This window comes from Anser cygnoides, chromosome 4, assembly GCF_040182565.1.
Source record: "Anser cygnoides isolate HZ-2024a breed goose chromosome 4, Taihu_goose_T2T_genome, whole genome shotgun sequence".
NCBI lineage: Eukaryota > Metazoa > Chordata > Aves > Anseriformes > Anatidae > Anser > Anser cygnoides.
The window spans coordinates 56,253,736-56,276,137 of record NC_089876.1 but is presented as its reverse complement, the minus strand read 5'-3'; the positions used below and the strand labels follow the sequence as shown (position 1 = coordinate 56,276,137).

Here is a 22,402-nt window from a genome sequence, read left to right as displayed (position 1 = left end):
ACCCATAGGGACTCAACCTTATCATTCCCAGCCTCAAGTTCCTCAACATCTAAACACTCTCTAATATAGAGAGCCACACCACCACCCCTTCTGTGCTGCCTGTCCCTTCTGAAGAGCCTATAGCCAGACACTGCAGCACTCCAGTCATGAGAGTGGTCCCACCACGTTTCCGTGATGGCAACCAAGTCATAGCCTTCCCGCTGCACGATGGCTTCCAGCTCCTCCTGTTTGTTGCCCATGCTGCGTGCATTAGTGTAGATGCACTTCAGCTGGGCCATTGCCATCTTCCCCGGCTCTGCCATTGTTCCCCCCGGCACAGCTCCAACAGGCCTTCTTTCAGCCCCGTCCCCCTTCTTTCCTAGTTTAAAGCCCTCTCAACGAGCCCTGCTAGCTCCTGGGCTAGGATCTGTTTTCCCCTTAGAGATAGGGACCCGTCTGCGGCCATCAGGCCGGGTGCCGAGTAAAGCGCCCCATGGTCAAAAAAACCAAAATTTCTGTGTTGGCACCAGCCTCTGAGCCACGTGTTAATCAGGTGGGCTTTCCGTGTCCTCTCGGTACCCCTCCCTGCTACTGCAGGGATAGATGAAAACACCACCTGTATTCCCGCTCCAGCCACTAACCGTCCCAGTCCCCTAAAGTCCCGTTTGATAGCCTTCAGGCTTCTCTCATCAATATCATCACTGCCAGCCTGGACTATCAAAAGAGGGTGGTAGTGGACTATCAAAAGAGGGTAGTAGTCATTCCCCTAACAACTGTCCTAATTCCAGTAGCTTGAAGGATGCAAATCCATTTTTCATGTTACAAACCAAGAAATATGGCCAGATTATTATTATTATTATTATCTGGCATATATGAAGTTTAGCTTACCTGAAGAAAGGATGATCTAGTTGGAGACAGTTGTTGCATTTTGCACAGATTTCCTGGTCTTGGAATACATTGTAAGCTTTGGGTAAATAATCCCGTTCGATTCATTTTTCTTTTCATACCTGTTGAGTGAAGTCCTTAGTCATTTTTTTGCCTAGCATAAAATGTTTAGACTGGTACTGAGTTTCTTTCTAAGTTCGTGATGTCATTGGTAATGATGTGATACAGGCGGAGTTAAAGATTTGAGAGACTCTGAAAAGGAAAATGTTACAAGGCTTGTCAGAAAGAAGAGACAACAGCATTGTGTTTTCTTACCAATTTTGTAAAAGCAAGCAATATAATCTCAGAGTTTTCTGTCTTGCTTCTGCTTTCCAGTTTTATCTGGTCCTTGACAGAATGCAGTTTAAAAAAAAAAAAAACTTATAAAAGGAAGAGAGCAATAGCTATATCTCTTCATCTGTCATCATCTCAAATCTTTTTAAAGTTACGTGACCACAGCTTACCCTATATCAGATGAGCATTAGGAAGAAAAAAGTATTGGATTCAAGACCGTTCTGTGGAATTCAGGTACCCTGCACACCTATCTTTACTACTGTTTTCCTTTTCTTTCCTGAATGAAATGAAAACAAATGGTTAGTAAGCAGGCCTCTCCTGTTTCTTTTCATAAGTCACCATTTTTTGTAGCCTTATTTTTTGATATATAAACTCCATAAGACAAGCCTTACACTGTTCACCTTGCAGAAAAAGTGTTTAATGGGAAATGAACTTTTCAGCTGGAGATCTTACTGTGACGGCAAACCGTAGCATTGGTTAAAGACATTAAAATCTAAAGAAAATGGACATCGGCTTTAATCGTAATTAATTAAAAAGAAGAGAGCTAAGCATAGAAATTACTTTTATGGGGCGCAAATCATTGATTGGCAGGAGAATAGACTAGGTCAGATATTCCCAGATTGGCTTGTGGAACACTGTGGAGGTCCAGAGAGAGTTCAACAGTTCTCCGGTGCTGGCTGTGCTTCTCCTTTCTAGCTACTTAACTTAATTAAGAGAAAAATAGAAAAATATTCAGCTTTGCTTTTAATACCAATTGCTTCAACAAAAACTGTTTTTGTAATTGCTAAGGGGTGTTTATACAATCACGATTGGGATATGAGACAGTTTCTTAAGATGTGGTACAAGGTCTACGAAAACATTTGAAGATCCCGTTAGGGTAATTCATAATACGCAGTAGGTCATTTTCTTCTCCTTTATCCATGACATTGCAATAGCCCAGGTTTGTAAGTGGTGGCTTATCTAATAAAGGTCTGTGAGGAAGGTGGTTGGATGGGTTTTGATTGTATTTTTTTTTTAGATGGTGTTTTTTTGTTTGGTCAGTTTGGGTGGTGGCATTTTTTTTTCCTAAATTGTTATTGGTCGTATATCCATTCTCTGTTTCTATGACACTAGTAATTCAACAGCAGTTACAAAGATTGGAACTACCTGATGCAACAATAGCCTGTCCCTGAGCTGTATTTTTTGTATGTCCCACCTAGAAGTACTTGTTTATAGGGTGAAGGGAAGCAGTGAGGAGATGTCAAAAATGAGCCATCTCATTCCATTCTTCCTCTTGGCTGGCAGGGTGGACAGTTTTTTGGCTTCTTTCACATTATTTGATGTAAAGATCCTAAATCTTTTTTCATAGTTAGAGTAATAATCCCTCAAGGGAAAACATCTTTCCAAACAGTTTGAGATGAGATTTAGAGGAGCTTTTCTCACAGGAAACAAGTTAGCAGCTTGACATTGTTTGCCATATTTGAGATGTACATGACATTCCTTTATACAATTTGGAGATGCACGTGTCACAAGAATTTTCAGTCATTTTGAACTTTACCATTTATGTCTTTTCCCATGCATTTTTCTATATTAGACTGGTGATTGTAACGATAGAGTATCTACTATTAATAGTGGGAGATAAATCAATATAAATTCCAAATGTTTTTTTGTTAAAATTTATTGGAAGAAAATTGATTCAAATATAAGAAGATAGAATAAGGAACCCTAGCTACTAAACATTTATGAAATGTATTGTTTTAAATAAGTTACCTGTTATTTTATCTGACATAAGCCTTGAAATACTGTGTGTTTGTTGGTGGTGTTTTTTTCAAAAAAGATAGTAAAATAAATAATGATATTATATGATTTCTCACATAACCTATTTTCATTCTTTCCAGCGTAGAGATGTTTAGAGTTTTGACATCAAACAGCCTTCTATCCTTGGCTTGAAAATCTCTCTTGACACATTGTGCTCTGTTATGTCGGTTATATTTGGCTAGCCTTACTAACAGTTTAGGAAGTACAAAGATCACAATTGATAGAAACTGAAAGTCAATCAATCTAAGGGAAACTTGCCAAAATAAACCACAGTCCATCAGGAAAATATAATGTGGTTAATGTAAATCTGGAAAAAAATCATACATAAATCCTATATTGTAAAAATATCTAGAATGATAAGTAAGCTTCCTTCATTGATATGAAAAAATTTTTTGATTATTTTATATTTCAGAAGTCACTGGTGATAATTTCATGTGTGCTGATACAATGACACATATTATGATACTTCTGAATAAATTAATTTAGCCACCAAAGCAAAGAAATACTTTGTACAGAAATCAACAGTTGTTTTTTTTCTGGAAAGTATGGCATGAACTCCTGCTAATCTGAAGAAAGGAAGTATCAATGCAGTGAATAAAAACTACATGCTTTCCTAATGATTAGTGAGGATGAATATATGGAAATATTTGTTTGACTGGAAAGCTGATGGCTTTTTTGATCAAGCATTGGGAGATTCATGTCTGCTGTTGGATTATTTTTTTTTTAATTATTATTATTATTTTATTTTTTAATGTTAAAATCGTTCTGAGCTCCAAGTTGCCCCACCCTTGTTTCTGTTCTCCACTCCAGCTCTGTAAATGGCTACAGGAAGAACTGTGACAGTGTGGAAGCTGGAAAGAGTCTTCTACGTGGTGGTCTGCAGTACCACACAGTTCTGGCCTGGAAGCTCTTGCAAGAGGAGTAAAGAAATAATGAGGTTGAAAAGAAAAGGGGACTGATGCATTTGGCATCACAGTAATTGCAGAGTGCCAAAGGCCATTTGGGTTGGATGGAACAAGTCAGGGCCACCTTTGCTTCTCACTCGAGAAGTACAGCACAGAACATATGCGCTGAACTTCAAGGATTTTAAAAAATTACAAGTAAAAAAATGAAAATTCAGGAAAAAATGGTTTAATAATTGCATGTGTGATTCTAGAAGGGATCTAATTATCCTCTTACCTTTGTATTAGTCTGAAAAGTTCTTTAATTACATACCTGTCTGTACTAGGAGGCAGAAAATACAAGCATAAGCAGCTGACATTCAGGTCTGTAGGACAAGTCTTTTAGTTTTGGCTGGTGCAGTGGAATGAAGGATAACTATTTAACCTAAAATATACCTGATTACAGGTTGTGTCTGAGGTAGAGAAATTTGCCATTGAAATTACAGGTCTTCTCCTGTGGGAGGAGAAAAAATCAAAACAGCCTTTTCAAACCTTTTAAAGTGTATGTAGTGCATGTATTTTAGTGTTGTGCTTTGTGAATAAAATGCAGCTTAATATTACACATATTCTATAATTAAGACATTATGAATTCAAGATGACCAGATATCTCTTGTTGATATTGAAAAGTTACAAGAAATATATTAAGAAATGTATTAGATAGTGAACTAACTACTTGACTTTTTTGCTTCAAATCAGTCCTATGGAGAATAAAAAGTAATTAAATGCCCAGAGATTTGTAAAAACATTTACGGACTATAGCTATAGACTCTGAGTCTGTAGTCCAAATGTACAAAGAAAAATTACCTTTCCTTGTTTTTGAAGATGAGTATTTCACGTTTGGCTAGATTGAAAGATTTATGATGGGGAAGATAGTATATTCAAAGTATTATCTGTAGATAGATTTGTGTATACTCATTTATGAGAAAGGTTATCATTTTCTCTTTCTGTTCCTGTTTTTCGTTTAGTGTTGTGCTCAGATGAATTTAGTCAAAAAATCAGTCTTGTAAGATGATCTTTAGATTCTGTTTTTATTAATGCAAAATGATAGCTGTAGAAGTCTGTAAAAATATAGTACATAAAAATCTTTTCTATAAATATAAATATCCAGTGATAAATTTGTAAATGTCTTGCAGGGATAACAAAATCAGTCACAACTGGTGAATTTAGCTGACCTCATAGAAGATGTACCAGGTTTTGGTCTAAATGTAATGACTATTCCTTGTTTGTTTGTGGTTTTTTGTTTGTTTGTTTTAATTAACATGAGAAAGCCAGCATTAATAAAAGTACAGAACCTGTTTATTTGTTCCTACACAGAAAAAAATAATCTAAATTGCAAAAACAGGTGCATATGGTTACTGAGGGAAACTATTGTACAGAAATTTGCCTACAAATATTTATAGAATCAAGTTCTGTAAAGTGTGCATTATCGTGTGTCAGGGTGAGAGAGATGGACCTGTTTAGCTTGGAAAAGAGAAGACCGAGGGGAGACCCCATCAATGTGTATAAATATCTGAGGGGAGGGTGTCAAAGGATGGAGACAGTCTCTTTTGAGTTGTGCCCAGTGAGAGAACGAGAGGCAATGGGCACAAACTGAAGCACAGGAAGTTCTGGCTGAATATGAGAGGACACTTCTTTACTGTGAGGCTGACAGAGCATTGGGACAGGATGCCCGGAAAGGTTGTGGAGTCTCCTTCTTTGGAGATATTCAAAACCCACCTGGATGCCATGCTGTTCAATGTGCTCTAGGTGATCCTGCTCAGCAGGGGGTTGGACTAAATGACCTTCAGAGGTCCCTTCCAACCTTGGCCATTCTGTGATTCTGTAGAAAGCAAAGCATTTTTTTCAATATAAAACGACAGTCTCGTAGCTGACTTTCACAGTAGCCTATCTGATAATTAACACTTCTATTATTAAACAAAGTCATAATGCTTTGAAAAATAAATGTAAAAATAACCATTAGTATCTGAAGAGACTTTGATAAAAAGATGGTACCTGAAGAAGAATCAGCTTTAAGATCTAGAGTATATTTAGCAGATACATAAGATTTGATGATAACTTAACATGTGATGTTGATCAATAATTAAATCACATTTTCTTATACTGTAGACATGGAAAAAGTTGTGATGGAAAGGAAATATAAATCTCTCATTCTATATATAGGATATATTTTTTCTATTCTGTATGTATGTTCTGTACAAGGAGAAAGGATATCAAGTCATCTTGATAATGGTCAGTAGAACCTACAGAAAATACATATTCTTTAAAAGAAGTCCTGCAACCAAAGCTTTTTGAAAATCCACATAGTATCAATTACTGCGATGATTTTGGCACAAAATTCTTGCTTTAATATCACTATAGTTTTTACTCAGAAGTGGATGATTTTGTTGCAATTTACTGTACAAGGCTCTTCAATCTTTTTGTGACAAAAAAAAAGAAAAAGGAAAAAAACATCATTTATAGTCGCACACTATCATGTTCAATGGTAAACAATTATAGTTTAAGCAGCCTAGTGTTAGGAGTACCCAGTTTACCCCATTGGGTAATTACTCTATTGTCATTCTCAGCCTAACTTTCCTGTTCTTTAATAATAGGTGATGTCTGTGCCAGACACCTGACTCAGCTTGATGTGTTGTTTTTACTTTCTTGTTTTTTTGCTTTAAAACTTCAGCCAAAGTTGTGGTTCTGCTGCTTCTTAGACCAGAATGAGAGAGAATCATAGAATCATTCAGGTTGGAAAAGACCTCAAAGATCATCTAGTCCAACCTTTAACCTAGTGCTAAAGTCCACTGTTAAACCATGCTACTATGTTGTACATCTACACATTTCTTGAAGACCTTGAGGTACGGTAACTGAACTGCTTCCCTGGGCAGCCTATTCCAATGCCGCACAACTCTTTCAGTAAAGAAATTTCCCTAATATCCGACCCAAACCTCCCCTGATGCAACTTGAGGCCATTTTCCCTCATCTTATCACTTGGTGCTTGGAAGAAGAGCCTGATCCCCCACCTCACTACAACCTCCTTTAAGGTAGTTTCAAAGTACTCATAGGACCTGTTTTCTAGATCCTTCACCAGCTTCATTGCCCTTCTTTGGACACACTCCAGCACCTCGATGTCCTTCTTGTAGTGAGGGGTCAGCATAAAATGATACTTAAAGAAAATTAAAGGGGCCAACAAAAACAATATTAGATTTTTTTCTTCTCTGAAAAAGTTGTAATGTTTCCTGGTTTTAGGCAAAGTATATGACACTTGTTCATTTGTATTAGGAATATGTGTTTTGTTATCTTCAGGACAATCTGCATGCTCTTAGGCCTGAAAAAATACTTTTTTTTTTTTTTTTAAGACCTAGGAGATGCATGAAATTGGAGAGTTGGAATTATTTGTGACTAGAGCACTTTATAACTTAGAGTTGAACAACTATGCAGTTTCAGATATAGACACCTAAATCGTATTTTTTTTAGGGAGAACCTGTCATTAATACATCTATCTTTATCATGGTGGGAGGGAAAGAACCTGGCTGATTCAGAAGGAGGTGGGACAAGATTTGCGTGTGCTAGGAATTACGTGAAGGAGCCCAAAAACAGGGAAGGGAATTGAGCTTTGCAGGCTGGCTGGCTGAAAGAAAAGCTATGTTTGGGCTGAAGTGACGGGAGACTGGCATGGAGAATCATACTGGGTTTAGACCTAAGGAAACAAGGGCTGAACATAGTGCTTTGTAGAGGAATACTGGGAGGGGTGAGAAAGACTGGAAGACCTGCAGGCTAGTTGTCTGTTACAAAACAGCCTTAGACTGGCTGAATGGAATGTGTTCAGTTCCTGTGAAATGCATTAACCCCATATGTTTTATAGCTGTTCTTCAGTTGTGTAGAGATTCCATTAGTATTTGTGATATATTGATATATACAGTATGTTATTGATATATGTTGACAGTATTAGCTCATGTGGAAGAGGCTGGAACAGAGCTTTAACTGTAATTATTTTTTTTCATGTTATATGTATATAATACTCTTTAGTTATCACATATTGCTGTGGTGGTTGTTTTCCATCGGTTTCCTGACCTTAATGTAGTGTTGGTAGCATGTAAATACAGAACAGCATGGGCAAGTTGAGTCTAATTTTTTCTTTTAAATTTTGAATATTTGCCTCTAACTCTAGTAATACTTATTGCATGTACTTTAATTTGCTGTTTAATGTACTATAATTATTCACATTTTCTCAAAACTTTGAGCCATAAAAGCTCTCCACCTTGGGAAAAAAAAAAAAACCCTACCCGAATACCTCCTACTGTCAGATTTCATGTTCTTCAGGAGATTGAAGCTCATTCTTTGCAGCCTTTCATCCTGAGTATCTGTCTTTATGCAATAGCCCCTGAAGAACTGACCTGATGGAAATGTCTTTCCCCTTATTGTCTGTAGCATGAATTAGCCTAATTTTTACTATCATTTGAAGCTGAGAAGGAAGGGCAGATTTGTGAGCATTTAAGAATACGGTGAAACCAATCATTTACTGAATGGGGGAATCAGACAGAAATATTAACCATCTGCTCTCTTGAGAGGAGGTACCCACAGGAACAGTAGCCACCCAGCAATGGTGCCAGAAAAGAAGGCAGTCAAGAACCAGCGTCCTGCTCAGATGCTGTGGTGCATTTCTTATACAACAGTCCTTTCTGGATATTGACATTTGGCTGTTAGGTATTGTTATGTATGCCCTGTAGTGACAACAGATGTTAAACGTATTGCTCTATTGGATGAAGAAGATTAGCAAGAAATAAATTAGAGATACTAACAAAACCAGAAAGCATTACAGAACGTCAGATCTTACCTAACTTGAAGTGATTTATTGAGATAATAATTCAAACTCAGTTTATGTATATTCACTTTCACTTAAATAACTTAATTGGACTTAGAGATGCTGCTATCAGTTGAGAGCAATGCCTTTTTTTTTTCAGAATGGATCCTATTTCAAAATGCCAGAGATTATTTAAGCAGAATTATTCGGAGTTATATATTTTCTGTAGCAGATTACTTTTCAAGAATGTATTTCTTGTGAAATCTCTTCTTGATATATTTTTCATTATCAGAAGAGAAGAATAAATATCTCCTTTTCCAGAATGCATCAGAATATAGTATCCTAATAGCATGTGCAGACATGCTAAAATATGAAGGAAGAACAAATCAATAATTCCAATCCCAGTGCTTTATCATTTTCATTAAGGATTTTTTTGTTTTCAAAATGCTAGTCCACGTATCATCTTCAGCACTTTCTGAAAGTGAGGCCCATAAATATAATACTAAATATAATATGTTATAATCTCTAACATAAATAGGTGGGCTTGGGTTATTGGCTTTATTTGTGAGCAGTAGCTGCAAGCAGGTGATGTAAAATATGCTGTTAACAGAATTTTATTGAACAAATTGAAGGTTATTCTATGAGAATAAGGAAGCTAGTTTACTTTCCATTGCTTAAGTAGGGTCTTTTGTATTTACCACTGAATGGTAACAGTTGTTAGCAATATTCACATCTAAACTGATACCTTTCACAGTTTAAATGGAAGGATAAATGTAGATGAAGAAAATTCATGCCCACCCTCTTTTCAGCTCACAATTGGGAAGTCTGAGGATTTTAAATTAAATTTCTCTTAGTGTACTCCAGAAGCCCAACAGGTGCTTGGGGATTGTAGCAGCGGTCCTACACTGCCATCTCCAGTGGTCTGGAGTCTGTTACACTTTGCAGCATGGCAGACTGATGTATTCCTAGAGCAAAGGAAGAATAGACCATGCTCTTTTTTCAAGAAGCTGCAGTTTGGTCCATGCAAACAATCACTCTTATCTTCAGCTACTAAATTTTATTAGTTAGAACTAGTGGGTTTTAGTGGATTTTTACTTCAGCTTTGAAAAAGCAAATTCATGTTGTCATAGGAGAGCAGAAAAAGCAGAAGATTCTCTTTTTATGTGTAATATTGTGATAAAGTGCATATTCTTTGTCCAGCCCTAGTGTTTGATCTGCCCTTCGGTTCATATATGTGTATTAAGAATCTTTTTTACAAGATATTTAATGCATTATAAAGTCCTTTGATTCTATAAATTCGTAGATGGCCAATTTTTTAAAGAAGTCTTAATGGCTGTACTGTCCTTCCAAAAGCACAACTTGTTTAAAAAAACTAAAATAAAATGGAATTCTTGCATACACAGATGACTTTGACTTTTGCCATCTCTTTAGAGATCAGGATTTAAAGAACAGCCAAAAACCTCAGCATGTATTTTCTCAAATGTGTACTGTATGTAGAAGTGAAAGCTATTTTTCACAAATGTGGTCCTTTCTGTCTCTTTACACCCTCCTCTCCGATTTCTTGTTTGTGTGTTATACCAAACCTATGATGATCTTCAAATAGGTGGATATTTTTAAGAGAAATGAATAGGTACCTAAATTTATTTTCATATTAAAAATATTAGTATGAAAAGGATAGCTCTGTGTTATGATTATTGCTCTTTTTGGATGAGACGTTGGTGAGAATGCCTTTTGTGATTAATTTAAAAATATTTATAACAGATGAGGGTAAAGGAGCCAATATTGATTTGTAAGCCAAGAAGGATTATAAGAATAATAAAAAGTTGATATAATTTCTCTTTCCAGAAGTCTGTATTGAACTTAGTGAAAAGCCTGGAAGTTTGCCTGGTGATAGTTATGTTTAAGGGAGGCAGGCACTGATTTTGCATTCATTTTATTAGTACCAAACTTTAAACTACGAGTGGACTTGTGCCTTTATAATGACCCCAAAATTTAATAAGGGTTATTTATTTTGCAACGGGAACAGGAATCTAAATGTTAATATTCTTTGTTGACAAGGCTCTCTGTCAAGATAAACTCTTTTCATGGTAGCTCCATAGATGGATAGCTTTTTTCCAACAGTACATGGAAGATGCAGGAAACTATCTTCTGTTTGGTTTTTCCTTCTAAAGAAGCAAAGATATATAATTTTGCATTTTTAGATTCTATTGGAAAAAAAAAACTAATATAAGGGATGTAGTACTTCTTGCAGGAAAGCTAATAGCATTATAATCCTCTGTAACAGAATAAAATGCAAATATAGTACTTCTGCCAAATCAGTTCTTTTATGACACAACATTAAACTTTTTTAAAGATACAGTCACTCAATACTTCCAAAATTCATTTTGTAAAATCGATATTTGTCAGAGTTGAAAGCCCTTTACAAAGTTTAGGTTTAAATTGCCTAATTTAGGTATGGCAATGATATGAACTTTATCGTGGGCTGTACAAGCACCTCTTTACCTTGTGGGTCCTTGGTGAATACACCCCATACAGCTGTACCTGCATGCTTATTAGCACCCAGGCTCACTTGTGTACTCCTACGTAAGATTTTCTGTTCAAGACATCCTGAAGATGTACTTTGCATTTTGAGTAATTTAAAATGATCAGTGTTTTCATTACATTTGCAAGCTGCCTATATGCCATACTATAAAGTTACTGACAGTAAAAAAAAAAAAAAAGCATAAAATATATTATAAAAAAGCATTGCAGATTCGAGCTAAAAATTAATGTGTTGCTACACAATCTTATCAACTGAAACTGGAAAAATAACTAATGACCATATTTTTGAAGGCCCCAGACTATTCAGAAATATTCTTAAATGTATTTGGAAATGTGACTGCACACCTAAAAGGCAACAGTGTACTATTGTATTAAAAATACCACCAAAAATAGTTTTTAAGACTTTGACCTAATGTATCTGTCCTAACTTTTTGGTAGACTATTGAGATTTTAGTTTTGTAATGACATTTTCTTAATTTCTTAAAATTAGATGACCCAAATTAAATAGTGAAATGTGTCTTGGTGGTTTTCTGTTATCCCACGTTGAGTTTTTCCAGAAGACATCACTGACGTTATCTTCTTTGACTCACTGAATTACATTTCCCACTAAAATTAGGCTTTTGTTATTTTGCATTTCATTAAAATATATTATTTCTTAATATTCTGGAAATATATTCATAGTTCAAGATGCGTTCTATTAGGGTGACCATATAATTTTCACTGATATAAATACTAGAAAGTCAAAAATATGGTATGTGTATCTCAAAACTCATTTATATGAAAGTGTTTTGATCTAAATCTGATATGTTGCTGTTTTATACAAGCTCTGTAATTTTGCAACTGATGTATTATGTTGTAGTTGATCCCCTTTTTAAATTATTCTTGTTTTCCAAATTTTTGAAGAGTCTTTCAAATACTATATTTTGGATATTACAAAGACTGCCAATTTGAAGTAATTTCCTCTAGAAGAATGAGTTCTTCATAAATTTTCATCTTTTAACATCTTTGATTCTAATGTCATAGTAAGCAAACTGGCATATAACAGGATTTAACACTATAAATGTTAATTGTTATAACGTAGATATTGTATTTTTTTTTTTTTACTTAGTAATTATTTAGCAGTATCATTGAATATTGAACTGAATGATAGTAGAGAACAAAAACCCAAGCTTAACTTCCCTATTGGTGTTTGTCTATGTCATTATATTATCTTTAGCTGTACTGTTACTGGTCTATAAAAAAGTTCTTTTCTTTGCTTTCCCTTCTGTAGTTGTTTGAAATTACAGTGCCTCTTTCTCATGGCCCCAAACCTGTAACCGTCAGTTTTGCCAATCACACGTCCTGCCGATGCATGTCTAAGTTGGATGTTTACAGACAAGTTCATTCTATCATAAGACGTTCCTTGCCAGCAACACAAACCCAGTAAGTATGAGACTTGTCTTTCCTTTCACCTTACAAGCAGGCATATGTAATTAAATTTAAAATATTGCTGGAAGCTTCCACAGTTAACATAGGTGAACTTGTATACATTAGTAGTAGCAGAATGCATTTTGCAAAGGAGCTAATGGTGGTTTACATGGAAAGAATGTTAGTAAAGTAATTAACACAGTATCTTTTTACCCAGTGGGTAAACTGGGGATAGGTCGCTATAAAAAATAAATAAAGAAAAGAAAAGAAAAAAGAATACTAATGAGTTGGTTTGTTTGTTTTCCCTCCATGGAAACAGCAAAAATGCAATTGAGGCCCCCAAAAAATCAACTTCTTAAAAATAAATAAAAGCTATCAAAAATAGTGACTTTACAAATAAGGAGTAGATAATATGCTCCCCTCAAAACTGTATTTTCCTGTTAAAATAATAATAATATTTTTTAAAAAGCTGTTAAAAGAAAAATCCTGTTCTTAGGGAATATTTGACAAAAAATCTTTTTGGATGTTTTCACATGCCAGAAATGAAAACAAAATAAAGTGGGAAGGGGAAGCACACTGTTAATGGGCAGTCCACAGAATTGACATATGAATTTGAGTAGTTCATAGTCGTGGTGATTTTGAAAGAAAAAACTCACAAAAGTATTTTAGCACTGAAGTAATTGTCATTAAAACATTTGAAGGACTCACTCCCGTTATTTCACAGGACTGAGTGGTGATTTCATGGTGTATACATACTTAGTAGAACAAACATACCTAAGAGGCTACCAGTTGCTTTATAGAAGACCAATGACTAAAAGCTGAACTGGAATTAATTACATATATTTTTAATAAGATGAGTGAATAGTTTAAAACACCCATAGAAGCAAGCTAGGTCTTCCTCTTTGCATTTGTTCAATCAGTTAAAATCTGGATGTTAAATTTGTGTATCAAAATGTGGATCATAAACTGTGGATTAGAAAAATACTAGGGAATAAATCTATTTATAGTTTGATTGCATAATTAACAGATTATAAAAAGTCAAAATCTGTGAGTCAATAATGAAGTAAAATTATGCTGACTGTTGGCAGCTTCCAGAGTAAGAACGATTATAATTACTATTACAGGAGCTTATTCTATGCATGAAAGAGCTACCTATAGTTAAAGGGAAGTAAGCATAGACTTTGGCCAGCTGACTGTCCTGTAGATCAGAACACACACAGGCCTTGTCTACTGTTAAATATTATCTTTACTTTCATTTCCAGACTCTTGAAGCACTCGGGCTCCTTGGGTTTTGTGGTTATTTTTTTTCCCTATTTTCATTTTAGAAATCATTGTTTTTAAACTTAAAGCCATTTACATGTTGCTGATGAGTGCCTGTATTCTTTTCAGAATCCCACTGTTTTCTGTGTGTTGTTGTTGTTTTTAATTTACATTCTTGTCACAGTGGCAGATCTGCAAGTGTGCATGTATTTCTGTACCTCTCATTTTAACAGAAGTATAATAATAACATGCATATGTATTATTGGAAAGAAAAGCCTAAGAGTGTAAATTCTGCTTTTAGGCTAGTAAACTTGGCATCTAGTAGGAATTGAAGGCTGGTCTGTGCCATGATGCACATGTTAGAAAGAGAAAAATGACTTGTAAGACAGATTATAAATAGTTGCTCTTTTTTTGTATGAAATAGGTTTTCTGCACAACTTCATCATGCGAATTAAGGTCCAGGTCTTTGCCTGTTCTCCCACTTTGTTCTGTTTATTTCCTCTTAATAAGTAGTAGCTACCACTACATACCTGTGGGGCTGAGGCATGTCAGTTCATGCTAACCAATGTTTCTGAATACCTTCTGGATTAATGGCATCTTAATCTGTACCCTTCTCTGTACAGAATTTCATCGAGATGTGCAACTCAGTTAGAAAATTGTCACTTTTTTGGTGATTTTGGCAGGGCAGGAAGTGGAGCAGGAGAGGAGGGCATGGTCTTCAATATATATCATTCAGCTCCAAGTCTCTATGATGACCATTTTTTCCCATGGTAGTGTAAATAGGTACTTACAGAGCAGACAGGCGTATTTTAGATGTGGTTTGTTGTACACATTAAATGTTTCTCCCTCCTGTGCATCATCTGTCTTGACAATGACAGGTAATGCCTTAGCATGCTTTTTTATTTTATTTTATTATTTTATTTTATTTTGAGTTGATAATGGTTAGGAAAGAAGGTAGTGATTTTTTTTTTCCAAAGTGTTTTTCCTCTGATTTTTAAGCCCTCTTAACTTTCCTAAAAGGTTACAATAAGATTTTAAAATTTCAGCTATGTCCCCCAGTAATTTTCTGTCCTAGCAGCCAAACAATTTCTAAGGAAAGTAGTTGCAGTTTCTTTTGCTAGTTGTTTCCAATCTTGATGTTGAAATACGTATGGTTCTCTTCAAGTTCTTAGTTTTCGTATCAGCATCATCTTATTATGGTTCATGTGTTCTTGGTGTTTTCTCACAGTGTTACCCTTCTGACAATTGCCTTCCATATAAAGTTTTAAACATGCCTGGCTATGGCCAGGCTGCTCCAGGTGCAATTTGGGGGGTGGGTGTTTAACAGAATACAATTACATGCCTATAAATTCTCAAGCTGCAACAGGAGACAGGCAAAAAGGCATGTATGCCAAGTGAGGGAGCAAGAATGAGATCATTAGCAGAATGAAATCAGAAAACACCAGCTTGATAAAACAGGAAGTGTTACAGGGTGATGTTAAACTACAGGCAAAGAGTTGTTTAATGTGGTTGAATGATAATCAAGGAAGAATGTCCTAGCACCTGCATTTTTGAATGTGTGAGTAATGCTGCTGCTCTCAGGAAAATGAGAAAGTGCTTAAAATGGGTAGTGTATGTGCTGTCTTAACAGATGAGAATTTTAGAAATACTCTAGAAACAATGAATTAACAACACAGCCTGGATGGGTGAAGTTAGGCAGGATGCGTTAAAAGTTGTAATGGGCATCTGTGGTGATAAAGAAATTGCAAACAAGGAAGATCAGATAGATAATACATATAAATATTCTTATGTGGTGGACCTACTAGCTGTTTCACATCCCTTAAAGAGATTAGCTACTGTTAGGATTTTTTTGCTTTCTTTGGCACCACTATGTTGGCTACAAAACTCTAGCAGGTACAGAGCACTAAACTGTTAAATTGTGTATTTTATTTCATTTCTAAAGTGACTTCATCACTGCTGAGGTCCAACTCTTTAGAGTCAAGAAAGCTGGCCAAGATTTGAGAGGCTGATGAGAAATAATCAGTTAATGACACACAACTATCATGTAAAGGGGAAGAGAATCTGAGAATCTGGTTACATTTTAGAAAATTGAGTTTAGTCTACACCATTGATTCAGAAACTATTATCAACTGTCATGTCCTGCTAAAAAGCAACGTAGAAAATTATTCCAGTTCCCACCTATGTGGTATTTGACATGCAAATACTTCTTATACTGCTCTATTTTATATATAAGGCTTACATTCAAGGGTTAGAAAGTACAAGTATCAGTTCCTAGAAGTTAAAGCTAAAAATTGAAATGTGAGAAGGTATCTTCAGCAAATGGTTGAAGATTCCCCTACTGGGGGGAACCTTAACTAGTAGCAGACTTGATAGGAGTTAAAAATAAGATTATGAATGAACCTTTGAAAGGCATTTTGTAACGGAGGGAAACAAATGCAATCAGCACCTAAAATCAATTTCGTCTTGATTTGTTATGGTAGCAAACCAACTGTATATTTCATTCCATAGGTGTCACGTGGCAAACAAGACCTGTCCAAAAAATCATATCTGGAATAATCAAATTTGCAGATGTTTGGCACAGCACGATTTTGGTTTCTCTTCTCACCTTGGCGATTCTGGTAGGTAGTTTTGCTTAGCAGATTAAATGTAGTTCCATTGTTTGATTTACCTAAAGAAGGTAAAGAAATTAAGAGTTGAGAACTAAATCATAGAATGGCTTGGGTTGGAAAGGGACCTTAAAGACCATCTAGTTCCAACCCCCCTGCCATAAGCAGGGATGCCACGCACTAGATCAGGTTGCCTAGGGCCCCATCCAGCCTGGCTTTGAACACCTCCAGGGATGGGGCATCCACAACTTCTCTGGCAACCTAAATAGATTAATATTTTTCTTTATTGATACTGTTACATAATGTTGCCTGTCTTTTGATTTATGTTTGTTTTCCAGACACCTTGAAAGGTAAGAATTTACTACCATTTCTCCACTTAAAAATATGGGAATAGGACGAAACAAAATTCTGATACTCGTGTAACTTCTCTGTTGTATTTCCAGACACATCTGATGGATTCCATATTTGTGGACCAAACAAAGAGCTGGATGAAGAAACCTGTCAATGTGTCTGCAAAGGAGGCATGCGGCCCTCAAGCTGTGGACCTCACAAAGAATTAGACAGAGCATCGTGTGAGTGCATGTGCAAAAACAAACTTCTCCCTGCTTCCTGTGGACCCAACAAAGAATTTGATGAAGATAAGTGCCAGTGTGTATGTAAAAAGACCTGTCCCAAACATCAGCCACTAAATCCTGCAAAATGCATCTGTGAATGTATAGAATCTCCCAATAAATGCTTCTTAAAAGGAAAAAGATTCCATCATCAGACATGCAGGTAAAACATCAGTCTTCATCTCTTTCGCTGTGCCTAAGGTATAAAATTTGGGGTTGTGTTATTAGCTGTTTTGCTGAATCATTTTGTAGCCATAAATTGTAAGCCTCTCTTCAGTTTTATCTTCTATAACTTTTATATCTCAGAGGAAACTACTAGGCAGAATAAATATTTTACAGCATGCTTGGTTTCTTATACTCTCTCTTACTAGTACTTCATGTTAATCTCTTTTCTTTTGATGAAAATTAAGTAACATTAAAAAAAAAAGATTAAAGTACCACTTATTTTATTTCCAGGAACAAAATTATTCTTAATTAGATTTCAGAAGTGAGTTCTGGAGATATAATCATTTGTTTTGTTTTCTACAATTCTGCATATCCTTCACTTCACTCAATTGATGCTAAAGATTTATGAGTACATAAAAAGTCTCTTAGCTCTGGGTGATTTCTGTGAAAAGGCATATATATATAACTTTACAGTTATATGTACACATTCATCCTTTAAAATGGAATTTGGCCAGGCAAGAAACTCTGAAATTTATTTATATATCACAGGAGCTTTTCCTTCCATGACTGCTACATCAATAGAGGTAGCAGTCTATATACATAAATATTTAAATGACTTTAGGTTCTAAGAAACAAACAATATTATTTCTGCCTTATATAATTTTGTTGAGGTAAGTTTTTCTGTAAAGTTAATTTGTTAAAACATAGACTATGCTATTTGGAGGAGAAGGATCACTTCTATTTATTAATATATCATAATTATTTCTATTGTATTAATTTCATTTAACATTTCCAGAAATGTTTATTCATTGGAAATGGAAAATAGGGAGATTTAAATATCTCTGGTTATTTGTAGCTTATCAAAAGTAAGCCATATGCATTGTTTTCATAAAACATGTAATTGACAGTTATGTCCACGTTAGTTTATCGTGAAATTAAGACAACATGTCTAATATCAGGAATGAGAGCTGTGCTGAAGAAAGGGGGGAAAAAAAGATTGTTAACAACTGGCGTTATTTGTTTTTCTCTCTTGTGGTTGATATAATAAAGTTTGAATCTCTTTCTTACTTTCAAATACAATATGATATAAGAAACAGCTATAAGTATCCTATTTATAACTTCTACTTCTTTGTGTGGAGAAAGATTTGCTTAAAGTGTAACTCTATAGGTCTACAATCAATAGCTCTGTAAACAGTAGCACTGTCAAGGGAAATAGAAGATTTGATCTCTCCTCCTTCCTAATAAAGAACTTAGAGTATTCGCATTTTAGCTCTGTCCACAATCCACAACCTTTTGTAAAAAAGGAAAATACCTACAACATTGTTTGTCTTTTGCAAGAAAGATCCCTTCCTGTTATGAGACCAAGTAAATGGAGGTGCTGCTCTATAACTTTGTGATTAATAATAATTTCTTATAATAATAATATATACATATATATATAATAAGATTTCTAATAAGATTAATAATAAGATTTCTAAGACCTAGAAGACCTAGGCAGCTGTCCTAGACAGCTCCCTGTGCAGAGAGAGAGGGGTGTTACAGATTCTGGTTTGGAAGCACCTAAATGTTTAGAGGCAGAGGTGTTTTAGGTACAATACATAATGTTATAGTATGCTCCAGAGGACAGGGATAAAAACCCATTTACAAAGCACAGGATAGGAGGGAAAAATAAAATAACACTAAAACTTACTGACTGTCAAGGTGCTCGTTACCGTCATTAAAAGTAGCATTTTTACTTCAGTTGCATTTGTGGAGATGTTAGACTCTCCAAAATCTCAAACCTGGATTGGATTTTTTATTTTTCTTTTGGTAGCAAAAAATCACAATTACTGACCAAAAATAAAAAGTTGCCACTGACTCACCGCAACAGTATACATACGGGTGGCACACTCCAGCATGCTCAGATTGTTCTCATCAAAACAGACATCAGCCACATAAGAGCGCCCATATAATAACTGAATAAACAATATTCAGTCTAAATCTTTGAAATACCCGGTCTGTTGTTCAGCAGTTTCCTAAGAAAGTCACGTTTATATAGTTACAATGATCGTGCTACTACTCACCCTGTACCATCACATTAAAATTGATTTTGGCCAGTTATGGTGTGGCCAGATGACTAGGTACCTTATCTGCAAAGGATTTTAGAGGGAGGAGAGGAGGGGGAGTTTTTTGCTCTGTTGAAGTGTCCCAAACAAGGATAAGACTGCAAGTAACTGGTGTGTGACTGCTGCCAGAACTGAGACACTCACTTGGGAGAGATGCTTTATAGCATCTCTCAACTGCAAGTTGAGTTGAAGTTGACAGTTCACTAGCAGGCATGATGCCTAAACAAAGCAGACACCACATATTTAATGATGACATGACTGCTTTTTATTTTGTGCAGTGTGTCATAGGGGAGTTTGACTTTGTCTATCATCTTTTCTTTTTTCTTATTTCATTGTACTATCACTCAGTACATTAAATAGTCTGCCTGTCTCTGCCATGAAAGTTAAAAAGACAAACGAGCTCAGTGTTTCATCCATTGCATCACTAAGGAATATCTTTTTCCCAGTATAAGCCTCTGGCTGATTTGCAGAGAGTATTAGATCCTTTGGCAAACATAACAGTAAAGTTTACTTGCTCCCTTGTTTTCTCTCTCTCTCAAGTGACAATAAGATTTTCGTGCCTTTTACCACTGTTTCCAAACTTGATTGGTCAGTAGGGCTCTGACAGGTTCCTGTGAGCTGTTAGGCTGATCTCAAGTATCTATGACTTAGACTTAGATTAGCACAAAGTAAAGTTACTCTCTTAATTACAGAGACCACACTGGTGAAATAATCTATGATTAATGACACTGAAAACACTGAACAAGACGTGACTAGTTAATAAATGCCATGTTTGCAGCCTTCCTTGTTCCTTATTGCTTTCTTCGTAGCCAAGTTCATTGTTTGAACTAACTGGCTTGAATTAACATAACTGTAATCCAGACCTCATATCATAAACAAATTATTGCAAAGTGGTAATTTGGTATCCAAAACAAGCATGCAACATACTAACTTATCTGCGACAATAATAAGAGTACCCTCAAGCCTGAAGCAAAAAGTGCCTAGGGAAAAGGATACTGAAATTGCCTTAGTGTAGTGTACTGTAATGTCTTTAAACTGAAGTTAGCAATATCACTATTTCACAAACAAGCACACATTATTTAAATATAAGTTTTAAGTATAACTCTGTTGAAATTTGAAACATATACTTTTGTCTTTTGACTCATTGCCAGTGTCTGAAAACAAAACAAAATAAAAAAACAGGCTTGTACTTTGTCTTCATTATACACCAGAAAGTATTTAGCATTGTTATTGCAAGGTTATTTTAGGTCAAGTTCTTGTTTTAAAAGAATAAAAAAATAAAAAAGGAAAAGGAAGAGGAGTTCAGGGACAACCACAGATATTATCTTTGTATAAGTTCTATTTTTCAGTCAAGGAAAAATTTTCCTGCTTTTTAGATACTCGGGCATTATTTTTGTTGAAATTATTTTAAACTAAAAGAGGCTATTTCTGCTCTTTTTCCTGTCAGATTTGTCATAAGTATGAAGGCTCTGACCTTACTTTAGAATCCACATAGATGCAATATGAGGTATAGATAGATATAACACTACTGAACTCAGAGAGTGGTATAGGAGTTTGCAGCCTGAAGAAAGTATGTTCTCTTTTTGAAGATCAGAGTCACAGAGTAACAAACATATACAAATCTCTTAGGCCCACTGCATTAAGGTAAGAAGCAGTCCTGGGTAGGAAAATGGTACATTTGACTATCAAAGGACTCTAGGTTGCCACCTCAGACTGGCAGGATACAGTATGCAAGCTCATCACAAACCAATTTAAATGCAGAAAACATTACTGTATTTTCAAAATTGAAAGGGAAAAAAAAAAGATGTGATACTCAAGGTTAGAATGCAGTTACAACCAGGCAATACTTTAAAAATATTCTTGGTTATTTCTTGCAATGAAACTATTTCTCTTCAATAACATTAATGATTCTTGCCACTGTCTTTTGGAATTGTCTTGGAAGAATAGGCCAATTAAAAGTGGTCCCCAGAACACAGACAGAAGTCAAAGGATATGTATTAATGGGAATAAAACTTCCCATTGAGCAATGGCAATGTAAATGCACACAGATTTATACTCCAGGTTAATATAAATGATCATGTTTTATTAATGCCCACTTTTTTCATTTCTTTAGTTGTTACAGACCGCCATGTACAGTTCGAACGAAACGCTGTGATGCTGGATTTTATTTTAGTGAAGAAGTATGCCGCTGTGTACCCACATATTGGAAAAGACCACTTATGAATTAGTGAAGAGACCACTACTTGCTATTTTGGTGTACATTTTTCCACTAGAACAAAAGAACGACAGAAACTTTGCAAATATTTGGAATTAAATGTTCACCAGAGACCCTGTGGGGCTTTCAGAGACAGATACATTGTGCTTTTCTGAAGATGTGGAAAGCAAATGTAGAAAATAACTGGGGTTCAAGTTTTGTAAAGAACTCAGTAAGGACTTATTTTCTGCCAATGACCAAACAGCCTAGGTTCTCCTTCTTGTGATTTTTTTAAAGAGATAATGACTATATAATTTATTTCCACTAAAACCATTGTGCAGCATTTCTGTTTATAACAGTAACAATTGTTAAAGTTCACTGTGATCAATATTTTTATATCATGCAAAGTATGTTTAAAATAAAATGGAAATTGTATTATATAATGCTGAGAACGTTTGATCATCTACCTATAGAAAGGAACTACATTTCAGCTATGTTACTGAAGTCCTAAAAATGAGGAGAAATATGTTAAGAGAAAGTACTTCTAAGAGAAGAAGACTGCAGGCATTTTCGTGAATCTGTTGTATATGTCATTTGAAATACAAGGAGTTATACTTAGTGTTTCATAATCCAGTGGTATACTTGTCTTCAGAAGGAAACTAGCAAAGCAAATATAGTTAATAACTAATGAAAACACTGGAGATCCTGTACCTTGCGCAAGGATAAGGACAGCAGTAACTGTTCACATTCCACTATGTACACCCTTTATTTCATTTCTTGTTAGTATTCCTA

General features: G+C 35.3%; 1 protein-coding gene and 1 long non-coding RNA gene across 2 annotated transcripts in view; one reads left to right on the top strand and one right to left on the bottom strand.

The window, feature by feature from the left end:
- Positions 1-22,053, top strand: part of VEGFC (vascular endothelial growth factor C) — an 81,715-nt gene extending 59,662 nt beyond the window's left edge. The window contains 4 exon segments of the mRNA XM_066996177.1: positions 12,533-12,684; positions 16,438-16,547; positions 16,979-17,309; positions 21,530-22,053. Of these exon segments, the coding sequence (XP_066852278.1) occupies positions 12,533-12,684; positions 16,438-16,547; positions 16,979-17,309; positions 21,530-21,644 (708 nt within the window). The 3' untranslated portion in view covers positions 21,645-22,053.
- Positions 83-5,820, bottom strand: LOC106041770 (uncharacterized). Its single transcript, XR_010831199.1, has 3 exons — positions 5,652-5,820; positions 1,368-1,474; positions 83-1,116 (listed from the first exon to the last, which is right to left on the bottom strand). It is a non-coding gene; the product is annotated as an uncharacterized lncRNA (long non-coding RNA).
- Positions 22,054-22,402: the final 349 nt, after the last annotated feature.